Source organism: Citrus sinensis, chromosome 2 (genome assembly GCF_022201045.2).
Source record: "Citrus sinensis cultivar Valencia sweet orange chromosome 2, DVS_A1.0, whole genome shotgun sequence".
Classification (NCBI taxonomy): Eukaryota; Viridiplantae; Streptophyta; class Magnoliopsida; order Sapindales; family Rutaceae; genus Citrus; species Citrus sinensis.
The window spans coordinates 10304319-10325136 of record NC_068557.1 but is presented as its reverse complement, the minus strand read 5'-3'; the positions used below and the strand labels follow the sequence as shown (position 1 = coordinate 10325136).

Genomic DNA, 20818 nt, shown 5'->3' with positions numbered 1-20818 from the left:
TCCACTACGAAACTAGAATTCATCGCATGCTGTGGAGCATCTTCGTAGGCATTATGGTTAAATAATTTTATCAATGGGCTTAAAATTGTCAATTATATAGAAAAGTCATTAATGATATATTGTGACAACTCCGCTGCAGTTTTCTTCTCTAAGAATAATAAGAGTGAAAGCCAAACTAAGCACATCGATATTAAATTTTTAATTGTTAGAGACCACATCAAGAAAAATAAGATAGCTATCGAATATGTAAATACAAAACTCATGTTAACAGATCCTATGATTAAAGGTTTGTCGCATAAGTTGTACAAGAACCATGTCAATAATATGGGCCTTATTGGCTCAAAGTGAGTTTGTTTTATTTGATCTCTTGGCTTCTGCATAAATTTTGTAATTACATCAATAAATAAGTTTTTTATTTTGTGCACATAAAAATGTATTTAAAATTCCATTGTTATTTTTAAAATTTACCTTGAATCATTTATGTAAGTTCATTCATGCAAGTTATAAAGTTTTTTTTCCCCTAAAGTATCATACATGTAATATATGGCAGGAATTTTTTTCTTAAACATAACCGCCATGATTCATATATTGACAGTCTCTTAGGAATTCCACCATCAATAATTTTTTGGGTAATCTAAGATTTAGTGGGGATTTCAAGTTATAAGTTTTAGTTAATTCATTTAACATGTGAGCTAAGTGAGAGAACGTTAGATTTATTCTAATCATGGCTCACATGATAAATTGAGGCATTTAAAGAATGATAAAACTAATAATAATTATCCACGGCCTCATTTCAATGGATAGTGATGAAATTTGGTAATTTCTTTTAGTAATGGAAGTGTTAAAAGTAATTAAGTACATAGCCTACTTCTTTGATGGAAGGAAGTGGAGAGTTCCATTTATTAATCTCCTTTTAATTAGAGAAAGAAGTCAAGAAGTTTTAAGTTACTAAGAAGGGGTCCCTGACTTGGCCAAATCATGCTTATAGAGAAAAAAAAAAAAATTAGGTTTCCTTCACAAGTTTGGCCAGTAATAGGAACAATGAATATGAAAATGTGGGTGACAACAAAGAAGGGTTAATTATTTGTAAATAAGAGTGAGATGAAGTTCAACTTATGAGCTTTCATAATTCTAAGGTGAAAATAGGATCCACTTTTGGTTTCCTGCATTGGACCTTATGCCAGCCTGACACAACCTTGAGAATGTCTGTTCAAGTCCTAATTTAAAGTAGGGATGGCAAAATTAGAGTCAGGGTTCGGGTTCGACCTTCTCCATTCCGGATCCGGATGCTAATTTATCATACCGAATCCACATCGGAACCCGCTTTTTTCGACCCTGGGTCCGATTTGGGTTCAACCCGAAAAATTTTGGGTTTTCGATTCCCAGTTTCATACCCGAATATTCTCTGTCGCCGGTGCCCCTAATGGCCGTCACATGGACTTCAACGCCACCAAGCCGTGATATGTAATGTGAACAGAAACCCATAGCCGCCATTCTCACATCACTCAACAACCCCTCGTTGCAAATCTCTTTGGCTGCTGCCACAACGGCGGCACAAATTTGGCAGCCACCACCAAGCAGCCAACTTTGATCATCCCGCCACAGCCCTTTCCTCAAACGACAACACACGACCCCTCTCCTGCCGCAATATGCATCCCCTTTGTGCATCACTCTTTAAGTGGTTCACATCCCCACACACACAACGCTCTCACGATCTCGATGAAGATAGCCACCCCACTCTTACCCATATTACACAAAATCAGTCAATTGCCCTTCATTTAACACCATCACAGCCTACTCAATCTCATAATAAGCCATCGGTTCAAGCTTTTTCTTTCGTGGTCGTGGCCTTTTCGTTTTTTGTTTTCTTGGCAAAATTAATATTGCATTATAAGCCTCAGCAAAGTTGAATAACAGTAAAACAAAAATGAAAAGACAAGATCCCTGATTTGATTAGAGGAGGCGGCTGGGATGAGCTCGCGAGGCTTTAGATTTTTAGGGTTGTTTTTGTTTTTTTTCTTAACTTTTTGCTTTTATATTTATAATCAATAATTAAAATTTATTAATTAAAAAAATACTATAATCGGGGTTCGAGTTCCAAAGTCCGGGTTCAATGAACCAAAACTGGACCCGGAAACTTCTGGGTTAAGAAAAACGTCCGGATATTTTAAATATTCGATACAGGTTGAACCCGAGCCGGATCATCCGAGTTTATATGAGTTTATTTACCATTCCAAGTGCCGTAGATAGAAATAATTCTCTTACCAAAATGAGTACAGTAAAGACCGACTGTAAAATTAATGAATAAACAAATAAATTACACAAACCGCCCACATGAACAATGAGTTTCATGATAAATATTATGACAAAAACTTCATTGAGTGTCTTCCTTCAACCTTCACTCCGGCTCTTCTTTGATATCACAGCACCTCTTTTATTCCTGTTTCAAATTTTTATTTTTTTTATAGTTATATAAGGCAGACTTATTTGATTTTATGATATATTATCTATTATTCTGTAGACATTGTGGTCCACAGCATATGTATTAAACTTTTTTCTGCAAATATCAAAAGACTAGACCCATAATTATTGGTGGTTGGGGCACAGAGCATTTCTTTCTTGGATTTAGTGCCCGTAAATGTTGATTGCAAATGGATCATTTTTTATCAGCTTCCTCTTTCTTCTGCTGCTGCTCCTCCTCCTCCAAGGACCTGTCACAAATAAACCCAAATGTTGTCATCAATCTTTTAAGAAGTGCCCATCCCTCTAGGGTTCCACAAAAAGGTAACGTGATTGAGACTAGAGAGGAGATATCTATCTTGAAAGTTCTAACTACACCACACTTAATGCTTCTGCACAACAAATTAAACAAGTTAATTAATCATACAACACTTTCACCAACTAAGAAAATTTGAACTGATTCAAACAGCTGCTTATTAATTTAATTTACCTGGGAGCCATTGCCCAACGGGAGAGCTGATAGAGTTGCACCGACTCATTTGATGCATGGCATGCGAAAAGGTGAAGGTTTCTCGGCTGCACCATCCATGCAAATCTCATACACAACGCAGAATATACACACATCACTGCAACAATTAATAACGCTCAATTTAATACAACACAAGAAAGGTAATCACATATTTGCATTAGCAAGTAGCTCTTTGTCAAGATTCAAAACCTCCGGTCATGCTTCCAGAAATCAGTTCTGGGGGTTTCTTTGTGTCCAAAAATGCCTGCCACAACACAAATTAATGAATCATTAAGATTAACATGAAGTAGATGATTACAGCAAGAATTGATTAATAAGCTTATTCAGTATGGAACGGAATGCATACGGCAAAGGGAAGGCTCCAGTTGAAAGCGGGACCCCAAAAGTGAGTTGTTTTAGGACCCATCGGACTGTTCCAAAATGTCTTCAGGATTTTCATTGACAAGCTAATTTAGAGCTCTCTCTCTCTCTCTCTCTCTCTCTCTCTATATATATATATATGCGCTGCAATTTCCAGAACTGCCAAAAAGATTCAACTGTAAACGATAATAATAGAGAAAAAAATGAAGTAAATTAGAGGATGATGACGACGCTTCAAGAAGAAAAATTAAATAATAGTATAAGATGAAGTTGTATGGAACCTGATGAGGCTTGAATTGATTTTAGAGAATCTGCAAGATACGATATGTCTGAAGCAGCCGGTGGATAAGGGAGATGCAGCTGAATGAGTTTATTGAACTTATAAATATATAGTCGAAAGTTCAAAGCTGAGTCCCCACTTATCTAAATAAACTTTTATATGTTTCGATAAGCACCAAGATATGACGTATGATTTGTGAGTAAATTAACAGAGTGCTACTAACAATCTCTATCCCATGTAAATATTTGCAAGTGTGGAGTAAACCTCAAAATTATGCTATAATTGTATCGGATTTAAACTGCTGTCGAACATAAATCCATGGTTTTGTTATTATAATAGTTTTTATATTTATAGCTGTGATGGTAATGTCTTGACTCTTGGCTTGTACTTCTAGAATATGGGAAATTTACAGTAATAATTAAAAAACTTTCCCTTTTTTTCATCTTAACCCCCCAAAAATATTTCTATCAACATTAGCCATAAAACAACATTTGAGACCAAAATACCCCTCCCTCATCTCTCCCCCAACACTCCCTTTCACTCATCTCTCCCAAACCGATCCAACTCCCATCATCGGCGGCGACATCAACCCTCGTCGGCGGCGGCTCCATCTCTCACCGGCATTCGATCTACGATCTACGATCTACAACCTTCAACAAAACCTAGGTTAGTCATTTTTCTTATTTTCATTAATTTAAAATGAGATTTTAGAATAATAATAGTTATTGCTTGAGATTAATAGTGGTGGTGATGATGTTTGTGGTGGTTGGTGGTGTTTGGGAGTATTGTTTTCGATTTTGGAGTGATTGCGCTTAATTTTGGGGGTGGGGAGGGAGGGGTGCAGGGCGCGCGCGCGCGCCCATCGCTGGGCAGCAGCACGCGCCCATGCGCGGCACGCTATCGCACCAAATCTGGTGCGAAAAACGCGCGCCCGTCGCACCAAAACTGGTGCGACAGGCGCGCGCCTGTCGCACCAAAAATTAGATTTTTTTTTTGTAACGAGTTAATTTTTTTTTTCTGTAAATGTAATGTAATAATTTTATAAATATTACAGATACATGGCGAAATCAGAATCACCGGATATTGAAGTAGGCAAGATGTATTTTCGTTATGCTGATCACTTTCCTGGTCGAATTTCGAGCATGTGTATGTTATCTTCGGTCGTAAAAGCCATCGAGGAAAAATTAACAAACCGGCAATTGCGTATGTTCAAAAAGGATATATTTGGGCATTTCTTGGAGTGTCGAAGTTTTCCATTTAGTGGGGTAATTTTGCACAACCTTTTACTGCGGCAAGTGGCCCATGAAGAAGATAGTCATGAGGATCAGTTATGGTTTCAAATTGGTAAGCATTTGATTCGCTTGTCAATTGTCGAATAGTGCTTGGTTACTGGACTTTCATTTGGTGTTGATACCAATAAAAAAAATGATGAAATGGAGCAGAGGCTACGGAATACGTATTTTGGTGGTGTGCATCGTAAGATTAATGTGAAGCAATTCGATGCAGTATTTAAGGAGTTGAAATTCGAGGAAATTGACGATATGGACGCATTAAAGATTGCGCTGTTTTATTTTGCGGACAGAGTACTAAATGCAAGAAAAAATCACTGTCAAATTAATTTCGATTGGCTTGACCAAGTTGATGATATACAATACTTTCGAAAGCGTCCATGGGGTCTATTGTCGTGGGAAATGATTTATGAGAATCTTGACAATGCACTGTTCGAAAAAGACGAGAAATTTAAGAAGACTCGGTTGAAAAATCCAGATCATAATATTGAAAAATACAATCTTTACGGCTTTACGTCTGGGGTTCAGGTGCTATTTTTTTTGTTTATTAATAAGTTTTATAGTATTAAATATTTGATAGTTGTTTTATTTGATTTTTCACTTTGGTTGTTGTAGGCTTGAATTTACGAAGCAATCGGAGGGTTGCCATCAACATGGGTCGTCAAAACGAAGAATAAGATTCCCCGCATTCTGTAATGGAAGCCCATGGCGTCTTCGAGAATCAACTTTGCGGAGGTTTATTCGTTCTTCAACGACGAATCTCGTCTTGTAAGTAATATGTAGTACTTATTTTTTTAACTTTACTAAATTTAAGTTATGTATACTTCAAATTTTAAATTGAATTTATGGAAGGGGGACGTTTTACAAACTCTTGAGCCAAATTCAAAGGAGAGTAGCAGAAAATATTGGCTCTCTGTGAATGATTACTTGCCAAGCATTCTAGACTGGGTTCATAAGGTCGGTATACTCTAAGCACTAAAAATTTGTTAATCGAAATTTTTGACTTTTCATTTACTAATTTTAAATGATACTTTATACAGCACCAACCCTCAATCAACGCGATGCCGTCGGTTACAAGGCAATCAGACGAGCATGACGATCATGACGACATACCAAACCCAATACCAGAGCAGCGTCATGACACTTTTGAGGATGAGGTGGGGCATGACACTTTTAAGGATGAGGTGGCTGTTGATGACCACCAGCAGCAAACAGACAATTCTGATGACGCACGGGATTCTGAGGTTAGAAATAATATACGATATTTTTCTTTTATAAATTATTAATTTTTTATTGTTATTCTAAAGTTTTATTTTTTTTCTTTTGTAATAGTCGAGGACAAAGCAGTTTAATGATTACGTACGACGACGGCTGGATAAGATTGATCGTAACGTGTATGAAATAAAGTCAGAATTAAAAGATTTTAAAGAAACCGTTGTTGGCTTCATCGACACATTTTCTAAACGTCTAAATAAGGATTCTCTCACTGCACGCTCGTATGCGGTAAGCTAATTTAAATTTAATAATTATATTCGTTTAACTTTTAATTTGATAGTTATTTAATATGTTCTTTTTGGCGAATATACAGGCCCCGGATGACGTTGGAGTGTATACTGACGTGGGCAATGAAAATTTGTCTACGCCCACGTCATTGTATAGTTTCTACGGGGATGTAAGTGGGGAGAGCGTGCAGGTGTTCACAGAGGTGCCTCCGAGCGTTAGTAAGTTCGGCCGCGCGTACATACCGTCGTATGTTTACAACAGTCCTTACATGATTCCTCCGGTCAGGCGAGGACATAACGTCCGGCCTTTACCTCGACCCCAAATCATGGAGCATGCGATTGACATGAGTACGAGTGTGGATGTAAATCCACTGAGAGGATTAGAGGATTCTAGTCTATTTGCTAAGTTTTATCGATGGTTCACTGGTGATAGCAGAGTCCACCGGAGAGTCCAGCACCCGCAGTCATTCTTTCAAATAATTTTGGGGACAGCTTCGATGGGATGGCTAGGCGATGAGGTATTTATATTTTCCTCGTGGTGTATACTGTTGTGGATTTTTGTATAATTTTTTTAAAAAAAACTCGTAATATTTCTGTTTCTCTACAGCATATTCATGAGTATCTCTGCTTGATTAGCGAGAAACAACGGCAGTATCCAAATGCCTTACTCCAACGTGTTACACATACTGACACATTTTTTTGGGTAACGTGCCGACAAAACTTATAAATACTATTTAAATTTTATTAAATTATAAAAATTTAAGTTTTATTAATTTATGCATTTCTTGGTTATCTATGTATTAGGTGTTCTTGAATCAGTTATGGAATAACGGGAATTGTGCAGTCGATTCAATGGTATTCGACGACCGCTTGAATAGTTATCTTTGTAGTCGACAGTACACAATGTCTAAATCAATGACGGATGTCGAAATGGTATGTATTTTATTACATTTCACATGCTATATAATGAAAATATTCAAGTTGTTGCTTTTTCTTTGTTGTATTTTAATTTCATACATAACGAACATGTTTTTCAATTGTTATATGCAGTTACTCATTCCTGTTAACTTGGACGGCGCACATTGGGTACTAGCACGAGTTGACTTTCGGAAAAATAAAGTCTGGATTTATGACTCATTACTCACAAATCGCGACGACAAAAGGTACAAGTTGAAATTCAAGCCACTTGAAGTTATATTCCCTCGATGGTTGGAATATGTTGGCTTCTACAATATCCGACCGGAGTTGCGAAGTGAAGACTCGTGGAAAGTTATCGCAGTTAAGAGCGCGCCACAACAAGAGCCCGGAACTGGCGATTGCGGTGTTTTGTATTGATGGTTACGATGTATTTAATGTTCGGGCTTAGATTGGAGTTTAACGCTAGTCATGTCGAGTACTTTAGAAAGAAGATTGCGGTTGATATATTTAATGACGATATTATATTGTAAACCTATGTAGTAATTTCAATGTTGAAATTTGAATTTATTTTTTACTTCGCGCACTTAAGTTTATATAATTTTAATGCCTCACATTTTAAACTTTAAATAAATTTTTATGAAATACAAGTGTACAATACACAAAAAACAGTAACAGTTTTACCAACGAAACACAAAAACAATAATAGTTTTAACCAACGAATAACACACAAAATACAACTAACTTCGAGTCGACGCAATGAGATTCTTACATCTCTTACGATTATGGCCTAGTTCATGACACCGACCGCATCTTACATCGGTCCGCCGGTCAACGTCCTCGCTAGCCGAGGGTATTCTGAGCTCTTTACGACGGCCAGGTGGTGGTGCCTCAACTGGTGGGTATACTTGCATCTCCTGAATTTCATCTGGAACTTCCTAATCAGCCACATCACCAACTGGCTCTACTGGTTGTGCATAAGCCATCGCCAACGATTCTGTAGTGTAAAAGTTCGAGCAAAGGTTAATAAAATCCACCCAGTGTGTTAGACAGGCCGCAATTGCATGAGCACACACAAGCTGATCAAGCTGGAACACTCTGCAGAAGTAAGTTCTCTTTTGCAAGTCGACCAACCCTTCCTTAAGCCCACCGCCTATAACTTGAAAGCGATGCGGAGACACCGGCCGAACTATCATTCTTTCAGCTATAGTTCTCCTCTCAGTGACTATTTCATCCGCCCATGTTGTTAGCCGAGTAGTCATTGATTCAGCTACAATTTTCCTATCATAAAACCATTGCTGCAATGTTTTCCTAAAGTGATCAACAAGATGAGTCACAGGAAATTTTCGAGGTTCCCTCATGAAAGCATTAACACTCTCCGCGATGTTCGTGGTAAGAATGCTGTACCTCCTACCTTCAAACTGCGACCTTGCCCAATTACACGTACCGACATTATTTTCTAGGTAATCAGCCGCACCCGAGTGGATCATCCACAACCCTTCAAGTTGTCTCTTAAATTCCTCGTGGCTATATGCTTTTGCTGCATTAATAAAGGCAGGCTCAAATTGATCCCAAAGAGCTTTGGACATTCTAAACTGAGACTTAATGTTACCTTTGACGTGGTAAAAACAAACACCATAAGTTGCATTGTGAAATACTTTAAGAACGGCTCTCCTTATGGCAGTGCATCAATCAGAGATAATTACTAACTCAGGTCTATCGCCAATCACTCCGTGTAACTTCATCATAAACCATTCCCAAGCATCGTTGTTTTCTGAATCCATGATCCCAATGGCTAACGGATACAATTGATTGTTACCATCAAGACATGTTGCTACGAACATGCTTCCACGATATAGTCCCTTCAGATGAGTACCATCTACAACAATGACAGGCCGAATGTACTGCATAAAACCCTTGATGAAAGATCCGAGTGCTACAAAATAGTACAAGAAATTACCATCTCCATCCTGCTCGAGGTAAATGACTGTACCCTCATTTGCTGTAGTTAGTACGTGAGAGTATTTAGGGAGCAAGTTGTATGACTCTGCAGGGTTGCCTCGAACTATTTCAAGACCAACTTCTCTCGCCCGATATGCCTGCTTGCGTAGTTGTAATATAAACTCATTTTTCTCAGCAAATAGCTTACCCACACTGATATCATCTGAATCACAACTGCTAACAAAGCTTGGAGCAACCATGTTCGAAGGCAAAATTGGAGCAACACTTGTAAGGGGGTCAATTCGCCTTCTCGATCGAACCATAGAAGGAATAGGTCTATTGCCTCTGTTATTCACAGGAGTATTGTCTTCACACTCATCCTCATGCTGAAATGATGGAACATTCGAAGGACCGGCTCTTCCATCATCACCATCATTATTGAAACGAGTGTCCCCCCTCATATTATTAGAAGGTTCTGCACAAACATTATCCCCCTCTGTCTCATTATGAAAATCATCATTGTCCCGAAAATCATTGTTGTGATACGGAGAATATTGTTGCTCCAACGACGTTGTTATTGGAAATACCGTTGCTCCAACATCCTGTAACGTAACGCCATTATCATCAATGTTGTCATAATTGTCGTGGATTGGAGAGTAATATTGTTGCAACGATATTGTCCATGGCAACACCTCCTCATCATTAACGGGGCTAGACATATTTGCTCTAAACGAAGTTTTTGTATCGACATGTGGCTCAATACCTTCGCTTGGAACTCGAGGTGATGTGATCACGAATATAGGAATGCATCCAAAATTAGCTACGTCAGATGCCATATGCAATACAACCCTCACTATTTCATCATCGCATATATCCATGGGCATTGCACATATACGATATAATGTGTTACTGGACCTCAAAGTTGTCTTCATGGTGATACTATAGTCATTAGGGTTTATTTGTAACACCTCGTATACTCTTGCCAATAACTGATCAAACAGATAATTTTTTCCAACAAAAAAAGCTCGATTTTTACCATTCACGTACTCCATACGGTTATTCTCTAATGTCTCCCACCAACCATCGTAACACAATTCAAGTACAACTGAATCCATTAAGCCTGAAATTATTAAAAAAAAATTTATTTCAGCCATATTAAAATAATACAGTTTTAATGATGTATTTAATGGTGGGTGCGACAGGCAACCTGTCGCCCGAATCTTGGTGCGACAGGCAGGTGCAACAGGCACCTGTCGCACCAAGGTTTGGTGCGACAGGTTGCCTGTCGCACCAAGTTTTGTTGCGACAGGCAGCCTGTCGCACCAAGTTTTGTTGAGACAGGCAGCCTGTCGCCGGATTCAGATTCACCCGATTCAGTTCAGTAAGTTCAGAAAATAACTCATACCACTAAGTGATGTCGATTTGTGTTGGATCCGGATAAATTATGATCGGATATCACTTTTATCGTTGTCTTTTGCAGTCACCGTTGGTTGATGATTCAAGAGTGAAAAGCTGCTTTTGGTTTGGCGATATGGGAGAAACAATGTTGGTTTTGTTCTGTAAAGAAGGGTAATTTGGGAAGAAAGGCTTGTGTTTGGCTAATGTTGATAGAAAAAAGTTGAGAGGATTAATTGCAAAAATAATAAAATATTAATGGTTATTTTCGTAAATTTCCCCTAGAATATTCATCATCTCTTGCTTGTAACTACTACATTTTTTTTATTTGTTTGCTGTGAAAATATCATATAATGCTCTCATTTCATAAATCATGGCCTTTTCTTCTTCCTTTTAATTGTTTTTTGTTTTTTCAAGATATTTAATTGTTGTCTGCATTAGTCATTAATCTCCAGTCTTTTTTTTTCATTATATATATATAGTCCTACCCTAATGAACAAAGTGAGGATGCACATTAAAATACTAAAAAAATATAGATTTTATACATTAAATACTGCAATTTTTTATTTGTGATTGTATTGAAATATATATATTTTTTTATTTGTTAGTAATATTCTCATTTTATTAAAATGAGGATGTTCTCTGATTATTGTTATTATTATTACACACACATTTGTATATATTTCAACTTTTGACTTTGTGTGTGTGTGTGTGTGTGTTTCACTTTTGGCTTTGTATTAGAACTGCTCTTTCATTATTATTTGTTGTAACAAGAAATATGGAAGGTCAAGAAGTAAAAATAATTTTGATTAAGTATGATTACAGGGAAAGCACAATTACGGGAGAGCTCAGTAGCTAGAAGTTCGAATAAGTCAAATAAGCACGCTACAGGAGAGCACAACCGCGGTGGAAACAACTTAATAGTTGGAAGTTTGAATAAGTCAAATAAAGAAGTCACAAGAGAGCACGAGGAGAGCTCAGTAACTAAAAGTTTAAATAAGTCAAATAAACACAGTTACTGCTATACTTGAGCTTAATTTTGAATACAAAACCGTTCGATCATATTTACAATATTTTTTTTTGGTTCATTTTTCGTCGCCAGAACCCACAATTTCCAAATTGTTGCCTCAATTCATCTTCCCATTAGAAACAAGCTAGTTAACGTAAAATTCTTCATTACCCAGAATTTGGGTTCGAAAAGACCATGTTGACTAATCAAAACAAGTGGATAAACACAGAAAATCAAATATGACGCGCAGTCATGTTGAGTCCTGAGCCTTTGCCCGACGAAAGAGATGATAGAGCTGCACTGTTTCATTTGTCATACAAGAAGGTGCAGGTTTCGTTGCCGTACCATCCATGCAAACCTTATAATCACAGAATACACACACATCGCTGCAGCAAAATGCACTTAAATCTTTAAACAAACACAACAAACGGTAGCTTGCATTTTATTATCAAACATATTTACAACAATAAACCCCCAGTCATGTTGCCAGAAATCACTTATTGTCTCTTTGGGTCCAGAAATTCCTGTCAGACACAAATGCCTCATTATGTCTCTAATCAAACCCAATAGAATAGAACAAGAATTAGCAACAGCAAAAGCTAAGTTTAAATGCATACTACAGTGGGAAGGCGGACATCTCTTCATCTACAAAGAACTCTTGTTTTTAAATCACTAAAAATTAATTGTATTCGCATCTCTAGCCAAAAAGTCCTCAAAACCTTCATTTACAAGCAAATTTGCAACGTCCAGAACTGCATACAGTATCTATACAATGGATAGAAAAACTTCAACCCAGAAAAACTCAGAATGCTTTAAGAGCGTCCTCTTAACTATAAAGTTGAACAAGCGATGAAGCATGATCTCATTTAGAGTACATTACACCCATCATTCTTTAGAACTTTTGACAAAAAAAGGCCAAACCAACTAATCCATTGCATTTGAATAGAGCCTACCTTTCCTGAAATAGATTTTGACCAGACCACTAATAAATTTAATGGCTGAAGAGTATTCTTCGAACAATAGTTTCTTGCTGACTGTTGCATACATTTGTTTCTTGTGGTAAAATCATTTAATATCAGCAAACAGACGTCCTTATTGATTACTTTAAAAAAGAAACTGAAAATGATGCTACCACAAATCAAGACCCTCTTTCTGGTGTTAGGCTTATCCTAATAAATCAGGAAAAATTTGTTAAGAACATGATTAACATTCTACAGCTTCTCTATGAAAAGTTAGTAACATCTCACGACACATATTTCCTTCCAAGCAAACCTACTGATAAATTGGCCCAATTTGCTGCTAACCAAATACAAGAATTCCATGTATAAAGAAACTACATCTACATCCTATTCAACTCAACTAACACTGACAAGGATGACATCTTCTGGAATCCTATTTCTGAACAAAAAACTATTGTTTGGCTTTGCGGTTTCACTGATTAAAGAGCTCCACAGCTTTGGTCCCACCAAGGAGCTTTCACGACAAGTATGTCACCATAGGCATCATCTTGCTTCACATTCACTATCCCTTTTGTTTGCAACACCTGCAGAGTTGTTTTATAGACACCATTAAGATTCTTAATCACATTTGTGTTGAAAAGTTAAGATAGATTGGAGAGAGATAAATCAGTTGACTGGGGATGAAGAAAGCAAAGACTATACCCAGAAACAATATTTTGAACTATGTCCTTGGGTTGACTTTTTCCTTTCATTTCCGTGTGGGAGGGGATGGAAAAGACGGAAACAAGTTATAAATATATAATCCCACAAATATGATAAGACCTTAACTGCCATGAATAGGGAAAGAAATGGAATCACACCAGCACTTAGATGGCGAACAATTAACACTATATAACCAGATAAATGGAAGAAATGACTACCAACAAGAGAGAGATTTGCATCAAGAGTAACGTGAAACGAGGCAGAATATGGATCTTTTCCCAGGAAAGTAACTCAAATCAATAGTATATGAGGCCAACCAAAAAAGTGAATTTCTGTAACATAGAAAATACTACCCAGCAAGTTGGACATAAGAATGATTCTAAAACGCAAATGGAACATACCAATATTTCATAAAAGATCCTTGCAGTTTCTTTCACAGTTCTTCCTTCCAAAAGCGGCAACAATTTTATTGCTTCATCCTCTCTTCTTTCCTTGTGACATGAGAACCTTCTATGCAAGTACTTTGCCACCATTCTGTACACATACAAATAAATTGAATAGATATTTTGCAATGAAGCATTAGGTGATATAAGAACCTTCTACCTTACCTGGTTCTTGCAGAAAATCCATCTGCAATCAAAATAAACTTCAGATAAGAATGCTGCATTAGGCAGAATATACCATCCAAAACGATCTCCAGGCATCATATATAAGGTCACATTTAAGAAACCAATTAAAAGTAATCCTTACATGATTCCTGCCTATCTACTTCACCAAAATTTGACTCCTGAAACAGAACAAAAAGAATAACAAAACTAATTGTCAGTTTTCACGTAACAAGGAGAAAGAAAAGAATGACCTGAAATCATGTCAATGAGCACAAGTAATATACAGCCAGCTGGGTGCATATACAATTTGTGTGACAACATATACTGTCTTCAAGACAGAAGCAACTTTTCATAATCTTTACCTCATTCATGAAAATGAGATCAAAATCTTCATCCTTGCTTGAAGCTAGATCTTTCTCAGGAGTCGCATATGAATCAGCAAGTGTTTCTACAGCAATTGAGTGAGCATTTTCAGGAGTCTCAAATGATCTTGATGGCACTGAGAGGAAAATGGGAGATTCTATGGTCATAGCAATCAGCTCTGAAGATTTAACAGTGAGTGTGTCCGGAGCAATAGCCATTGTCTCTGAAGATCTACCAGTGGGTGTAGCAGGAGCAACAGCCATTTTCTCTGAAGATCTACCAGTGGGTGTATCAGGAGCAAAAGCCCTTTTCTCTGGAGATCTACAAGTGGGTGTTTCAGGGGCAACAACCATTTTCTCTGAAGATCCATCAGTGGGTGTTTCTGGGGCAACAACCATTTTCTCTGAAGATCCACCAGTGGGCGTTTCTGGGGCAACAACCATTTTCTCAGATGATCTACCAGTGGGTGTACCAGGAGCAACTGCCGTTTTCTCCAAAGATATACCAGTTCGAGTATTAGGAGCAATGCCCATGTTCTGTGATGATCTACCAATAGGTGTCCCTGAAGTAATAGCCATTTTCTCCAATGATTTATGAACAGTAGGCAATTCTGGTTCCAGAAGTTCCACGGATTTAGCAGTTTCCGGAATCTTTAATCTCTCTTGGCACAAGAAGGCTCTAAGCTCCAATGAAATACCTGCAGAAAGTAAGGTTAAAGAGAGAAAAATAAAAAGAAGCACTAGTAAACAATTGAAAAATAGCATTACACTTACAAGGAAGCAAAGGCAACAAGAAACCCTGTGAAAGATTGGATATTCGAGAGGCTTTCCAAGCAGCAAGAACAGTACGGGGAACTTTTCTTCGTTTGGACACCAAATCACTTGCATCTTGTATGCATTGTCTCATTACACTACAAAAATTGAGCAGAAAAAATCATCCAGTATAAGCTCACAAAGATAACGTCATCCTCTATTAATGGGTTAACTACAAAGTTACCATGACTTACTCATTAGGAAACACTGTCACATCATCAAAGCAACATTTTCTTTTCCTTGAAATCCGAGCACACTCTTTGGTGGCTGGGGTCTGGACAACCATGAACTCAGGTGTAGTGGCCCCTGCATAAAAAGATAATTACGTAGGAGAAACTAATAAAAAGAACCACTAAAGAATTCAAGTTGTGACATTCAATATCAGCAAACTTCAAAACACTACACGAACAAGACGTGCAAAACTGATTAGAAAAAGAAACGATACCATAACAATTCTCCAACTCAGAATGTCGACAGCTTAAACAAGTGCTTCAGAAAAGGTATGCAACTGAGTGTTTCAACAAAATTAAAAGAACCGAAGTCCTCTTTTACCTGATGCATCTAAGAACTTGGATTGAGGAGTTGCATCAACTGTAACAGACAATGGATCCTCTCTTTTCATAACCTGACATTCATTATTTCGTGATGATATTTCCATGACCTTCATCTGCTCTGTATTAGAATGATGCTCTTCCCCAGACAGTTCAACCTGTTTTGGAAGCTCCTCTTTGGACCCATAACACATTTCAACACCAGAGCATACTTGAGGGACTTCATGCTCACAAAGCTTCTCTGTGCTTGCTTGTAGCATAGTTATATTTTTATTAATGTCTTTGCTTGTAGCTTGGCATGTTTCTTTTTCCAACTGTGCTATATCAGGAACCATTGTCTGCTCTCCATCAGAGCGATGGTCCTTCCCACATAATTTAATAGGGTCCAGAGATTCTTCTTCAACCCCATGAAAACTGTTATCCTGAAGCTTCTCCAAACGCTTCTCTGATTGTGCTGTTTCTGCAGCCTTCATGTCTTCATTGGTCTGATGTTTTTCACCAACAGGTTCAATGGGTTCAGTCACTCCTCCATCATTATTGCTTTGAAGATTCTCCATGTTTGCATTTAAGTTGCTATATGTTGCACTCACAACCATTCCAATCTCCATTAAGTGAGATGAGAAAATGCTGCAACAAGAATGTAACAGAAGAGTAACCATTTAAATTTTAACTGGACTTGATAGCAAACAAATAACAAAAAGCATTTTACGAGTCCTAATAATAACAAATCGAATTTAGTGCATACTCATCGGCTGGAGAATAATCACCAGAAAAGCTATCATCCCAAGCAGCATATTCCTTGCAACAATACTAAGAAATTAGGAAAAAAAATGTAATTAGTATACATCTCAGATGAATCTAGCAACAGTTTCAACACTACATTTATCCGTTTTCATACTTTATTCAACATTATGTAAATAGTAAAACGATAAAATAACTGATCATTTCATTAACATTTAAGAACATTTGTATATAGGCTTTAATTGTTTATAGTTACAGTAACATTAGGAGGCATTAAGCCAAAATTTTGAAAATAAATAAGCCAATAGGTACAAGAATTTTATGTCATTCAATTATGTCTGTTAAATTAAAACAATGCCTCTGATGCTAGAAGTTATTTCCTGAAATTCTCCTCCTAATCAAATTTCGAACCAAAACTACAAAACGACACAGCAAATATGCTTTTTGTTTTCATTTTACATTAAGTATGTAACAATATCTCAGCTGTGTATTTCATTATTTACTCAGATTCAGGACTTCAAAATCTTTGTAAGCAAACAAGAGAATGATACCGGAGGGGTTTAAAAACACATTTTATCATCTTAAGATTTCATATTGGGAAAAAATCTCATACAAATTTAGAGATGGATGTGTATGTGTGAATGTCAAAGAAACAAAAGCAAGTTAAAACTGATGGGAAGATGTACACAAGGAGAGTCGTAGAAGTGGAAGGAACCTTCATCTTTAAAGCACGGATACATATAATATACCTTTGATAGAGAATAATGATCTTTTCCCGCAGCAGCTGAAGCCCCATCTGTTCATTAATGACAAATTTCATAATACAAGACAAGTAAAATGACATAAAAGAGTGTTTTAAAATAAAACCAATACCTTTAAGTGTGATTTGTTCAAGAGGCACGGCATTCTCACTGAAAAAGTGAACCAAAAAAAAATATATATATATTAGGAACGAGTAAAGAGAAATAAGTGTTTACCCGTTGATTTTGTAGAGTACATTAACTTACCCACTCATATCCTCAAGAATCTCCAGATCAAAAGCATCAAGTTCAAAGCTTTCTGGCAGCGTAATTGAGCAATATGGCGCACACAGATTTCCCAAATTTTTCATACTTTTCTCACTAACCAGAAAGTTGTTAATCTTAACCACCGCATCATTGCAGTCATCAAACAGATATTCAACTTTTTTCGAGTATATCCTGACCAAACCAAGAAGAAGGTAGGCCAGAACTCGGTATGTCATGACATCCAATTCTTCTTCCAAAATCTCATCTGCAAAAGATATCAAAATTAGGAAGATACAAAAGCATGTGGAAGTAGAAATTTGCAGTGTCAGAAAAAGAAGATAATAATCACAACTTGCAAAAACAAATAACAAGCTACATTGAAAATGTTAGACTAGAATGTAAAAATGTTGATGTGAGACCCTTGCTGTGATTAGTAAATCCTACATAAGTGAACAAACATCAAATTCTAGAATGCTGCGAGCTGTGACAGGGGAAACCCCCACTTAACTATTACAAATGTGGAAAATTTTTACAGAAATTTGTGCCCATTCAATACCCTAACTACCAAATTCTACAACCAACCAACACACATTCCCCAGGTTACTAAGAAATTTGATGAACTGTTAAAGTTGAAAATACTGAACAAGTAAAAAATGCAGAATTAAGGTTGTAACACGAATGTACTAGAAAGGAAAGGACAAAGAATTTTCAAGAACTGAGCAAAATGAACAGAGATACAAAACTCAACTTTTAACAAAACCAAGATGAATTCAAGCTAATTCAGCCATTTCAAAGAACACCCACATGGCAAAAAACAATTGTTTATTCGATTTAGCATATAATAACGCTTAAAACCCCAAAAATCTCAAAACAGAATACAAATTGAGCCTCCAAATAACATACATAAACACAAAATTCTACCTTCAAATAAAAAGACACATAACACAATGGAAAGACAGAACTCATGTTTGGTCACGGAGGAACAACGTAAAAAAAAAATAATAAAAAAAGCAAAATGAAAGAGGCTACACAACGAAAACATTTCAAAGGAAGCCATGAGAAAGAAAACCAAAGATGTCAACTTTGGAGTCATTTTCTCTCATTATTTCCCAAAACAAACAAATACGAAAGCAAGAAAGATTACAGTGTTGAAAAAGCAAAGACTAACCAACAGAAGAGGGAATGTTGGTCTCAAAAACTTGAGCTTTTTTAAGCCTTTTGAAGCAGTAAGCAGCAACCCATATGGCGCCCAAAGGGCCTTTTCTTGAGAGAAGAGACCTTGAGTAGAACATTTTATTTTCGTTTTTTTTCACCTACCTACCTATCTGATTCTCGAATATTTGATTTCAAAATATAGAAAAAGATTTGTTTGTGTCGAACGAATGAAGCAAAAACTTCGTCCTGAAGAAGAAGAAGAAGAAGAAACGGTCGAGTGTTGTTGTACTCCACAAGTCTCATTCTACAAATAACAACTTTTGTACGCTGGCTGAAAATTATGGAAAAAAAAAATAAAAATTTGTCTTATTAAAAAAAGAGAAAATAAAAATCTACCATTTACCTTAAGTCCATAACATTTTATATTATATTTATTTCGTGATTTTAACTTCTCATTTTGTAGGTACATAATGATGTGACAATTTTAAAGGATTAAATAATGAAAGTTGATTTTTAAAAGAAGAGAGGAAATTAAAATAAATTAGTAATCAATGAGCGCTTGAGGATTAGCAAATTCTGACACGTGTTAGATTAGGTGGCACAGTCAGCGGACTGTAATATTTGAAATTTTCATCTCTATCTAAATGCCACGTGCCGCAAAACTAAGCCGTCGACAGAGATTACTACAAAAAGTGCTCTTTTAAGATTTAAGTTAATGGCATATATTTTAGTAACCGAGCTTTTTTTTTTTTTTAATTTATTTATAATAAAATAGATTTGTTAATGACGTGTTGTTGGATTAGATTGAAACTAATTTATTTGGGGATGTACAGTAAAATAATGAATGTGACATATATCATGTGTGGATCGAATTTGCTCTCAATCGGGCCAATGACTCGACCAAAATCACCGAACACCCAAAAACAAAGCTTACAGCTGTCAAATGTAGTACCATTAATACTCTACGAGTACTTATTTGTTAAATACTTTAAGTTGGAAATTTTTATTAATTTTATATTTTTCTTAAATTTATTTATTTACTTTTTATAATTTATATTCGATCTTTAAATATTTAAATTTAAATAAAAAATAAATTTTTGTGACTTTATTTGAATAAAAAAACTTGAATTAAAAGTAAATATTATATTTAAAAATATCTCTATTAAATGTACTTATTTCTTAAACTATAAAACTAAATTATTTTTTTGTTTTGATTTGTAAGGACATAAATGCTAAATAATCATATTTAAAATATTTTTTATTTATAAAAATAAATAAGATATCATTTATATTCATATATTAAAAAAAGTAATTTAGACATTTATTTTTAAACCCATTCAATTTTTTTTAAAAAAATCAAATACATTTAAATTTTAGATAAAAAAACGCTACCTCAATTTTTTTAGTGCAAAATTGTCCATTAATTATTTGTTAAAGGATACGAATATTTCCTACCATTTTTGTAAATCAACAGCATAATTGGTCTACAAAACCTAATCTCAAATTCTTTTGATGCAAAATTATACACTAATTATAAAATACATTGTGATTTTTCAATTATTGTTTCTAAAAATGTTTACTTCAAATGTTTCTTACTAAAATTATAAAATAAATAATAATTTTATTATTTTTTACATTTTTTATTTTCAAAAATTGAACTCCAATGATCAACTAAATAAAGGGTGCGTTTGGTATTGTTTTTTACTGAGCATTTTTTGTTTTGCAAAGATGATAAAATAAAAAATGTGTTTGGCCGGGGCATTTCGTAATTATAATGGGAAATTATGGAGAATGAAATATTTTCATTCTTTAACTTTTCTTAACAAATGAAGAAAACACAATATTTGTATTCTCTTAATTTTGTTTTCTATTTTACATGCATTAATTATACGGTGACCACACTTGGTGACTTTTGTGGTTTTTTGACATTAAAAATTTGTGGGCCCAAAGAGATATATAAATACAAATATGAAATTTTGGTTTAAAAATAATAAATATACAGTAAATTTTATTATGTTTATGTAATAATTTTTGTTTAAAATTTTTTTAAAAAAAATAATAAATAATTTTTTGAAATAATTATGGACGTTCTATAAATTATTCTATAATATTTCATTGAATAGGACTTTGTAATAATATAAAAACTTATACTTTTATATTAATATTTATTACTACATTATTTTACTTGTTTATTAATTTTTTCAAAAATATCTAAAATAATAAAAAAAAACAATTAAAAA

General features: G+C 35.5%; 3 protein-coding genes across 5 annotated transcripts; all 3 read right to left on the bottom strand.

Annotated features, from left to right (window-relative positions):
• Window positions 1-2185: 2185 nt before the first annotated feature.
• On the bottom strand, window positions 2186-3785 carry LOC102619950 (mitochondrial pyruvate carrier 1-like). 3 transcript variants are annotated; one of them, XM_015527638.3, is made up of 5 exons: window positions 3631-3785; window positions 3336-3525; window positions 3179-3233; window positions 2951-3086; window positions 2186-2852 (listed from the first exon to the last, which is right to left on the bottom strand). In XM_015527638.3, exons 2-5 carry the CDS (start codon window positions 3426-3428, stop codon window positions 2657-2659), a joined length of 480 nt encoding a protein of 159 aa, XP_015383124.1. In that variant the 5' UTR covers window positions 3429-3525; window positions 3631-3785; the 3' UTR covers window positions 2186-2656. The 3 variants fall into 3 exon arrangements, with proteins under 3 accessions (XP_015383124.1, XP_015383123.1, XP_006470014.1); XM_015527637.3 differs by having other exon boundaries at window positions 3336-3508; XM_006469951.4 differs by having other exon boundaries at window positions 2186-2711; window positions 3631-3783.
• Window positions 3786-8273: 4488 nt separating this feature from the next.
• Window positions 8274-8924, bottom strand: LOC127900282 (uncharacterized). The gene has a single exon (XM_052434899.1). It carries the CDS (start codon window positions 8922-8924, stop codon window positions 8274-8276), a length of 651 nt encoding a protein of 216 aa, XP_052290859.1.
• Window positions 8925-12687: 3763 nt separating this feature from the next.
• Window positions 12688-18908, bottom strand: LOC102620607 (sister chromatid cohesion 1 protein 2). Its single transcript, XM_006469953.4, has 13 exons — window positions 18592-18908; window positions 17424-17688; window positions 17290-17327; window positions 17166-17212; window positions 16421-16485; window positions 15677-16302; window positions 15319-15430; window positions 15086-15222; window positions 14312-15009; window positions 14092-14128; window positions 13950-13971; window positions 13743-13875; window positions 12688-13223 (listed from the first exon to the last, which is right to left on the bottom strand). The coding sequence occupies exons 1-13, from the start codon at window positions 18713-18715 to the stop codon at window positions 13119-13121; spliced, it is 2409 nt and encodes an 802-aa protein (XP_006470016.1). The 5' UTR covers window positions 18716-18908; the 3' UTR covers window positions 12688-13118.
• Window positions 18909-20818: the final 1910 nt, after the last annotated feature.

What these genes read in the sequence shown, in the direction of transcription:
- LOC102620607 (XM_006469953.4), bottom strand. Translation starts at nt 18,715, where the DNA reads ATGTTCTACTCAAGGTCTCTTCTCTCAAGAAAAGGCCCTTTGGGCGCC. An exon ending in TGAACAAATCACACTTAAAG is followed by an intron (nt 17,213 to 17,289) that starts GTATTGGTTTTA and finishes ATTAATGAACAG; the next exon opens with ATGGGGCTTCAGCTGCTGCG. An exon ending in GGATTTTCTGCAAGAACCAG is followed by an intron (nt 13,876 to 13,949) that starts GTAAGGTAGAAG and finishes GTATGTGTACAG; the next exon opens with AATGGTGGCAAAGTACTTGC.
- LOC127900282 (XM_052434899.1), bottom strand. Translation starts at nt 8,924, where the DNA reads ATGTCCAAAGCTCTTTGGGATCAATTTGAGCCTGCCTTTATTAATGCA.
- LOC102619950 (XM_015527638.3), bottom strand. Translation starts at nt 3,428, where the DNA reads ATGAAAATCCTGAAGACATTTTGGAACAGTCCGATGGGTCCTAAAACA. An exon ending in TTCTGGAAGCATGACCGGAG is followed by an intron (nt 3,087 to 3,178) that starts GTTTTGAATCTT and finishes TAATTGTTGCAG; the next exon opens with TGATGTGTGTATATTCTGCG. An exon ending in CGTTGGGCAATGGCTCCCAG is followed by an intron (nt 2,853 to 2,950) that starts GTAAATTAAATT and finishes TTTGTTGTGCAG; the next exon opens with AAGCATTAAGTGTGGTGTAG.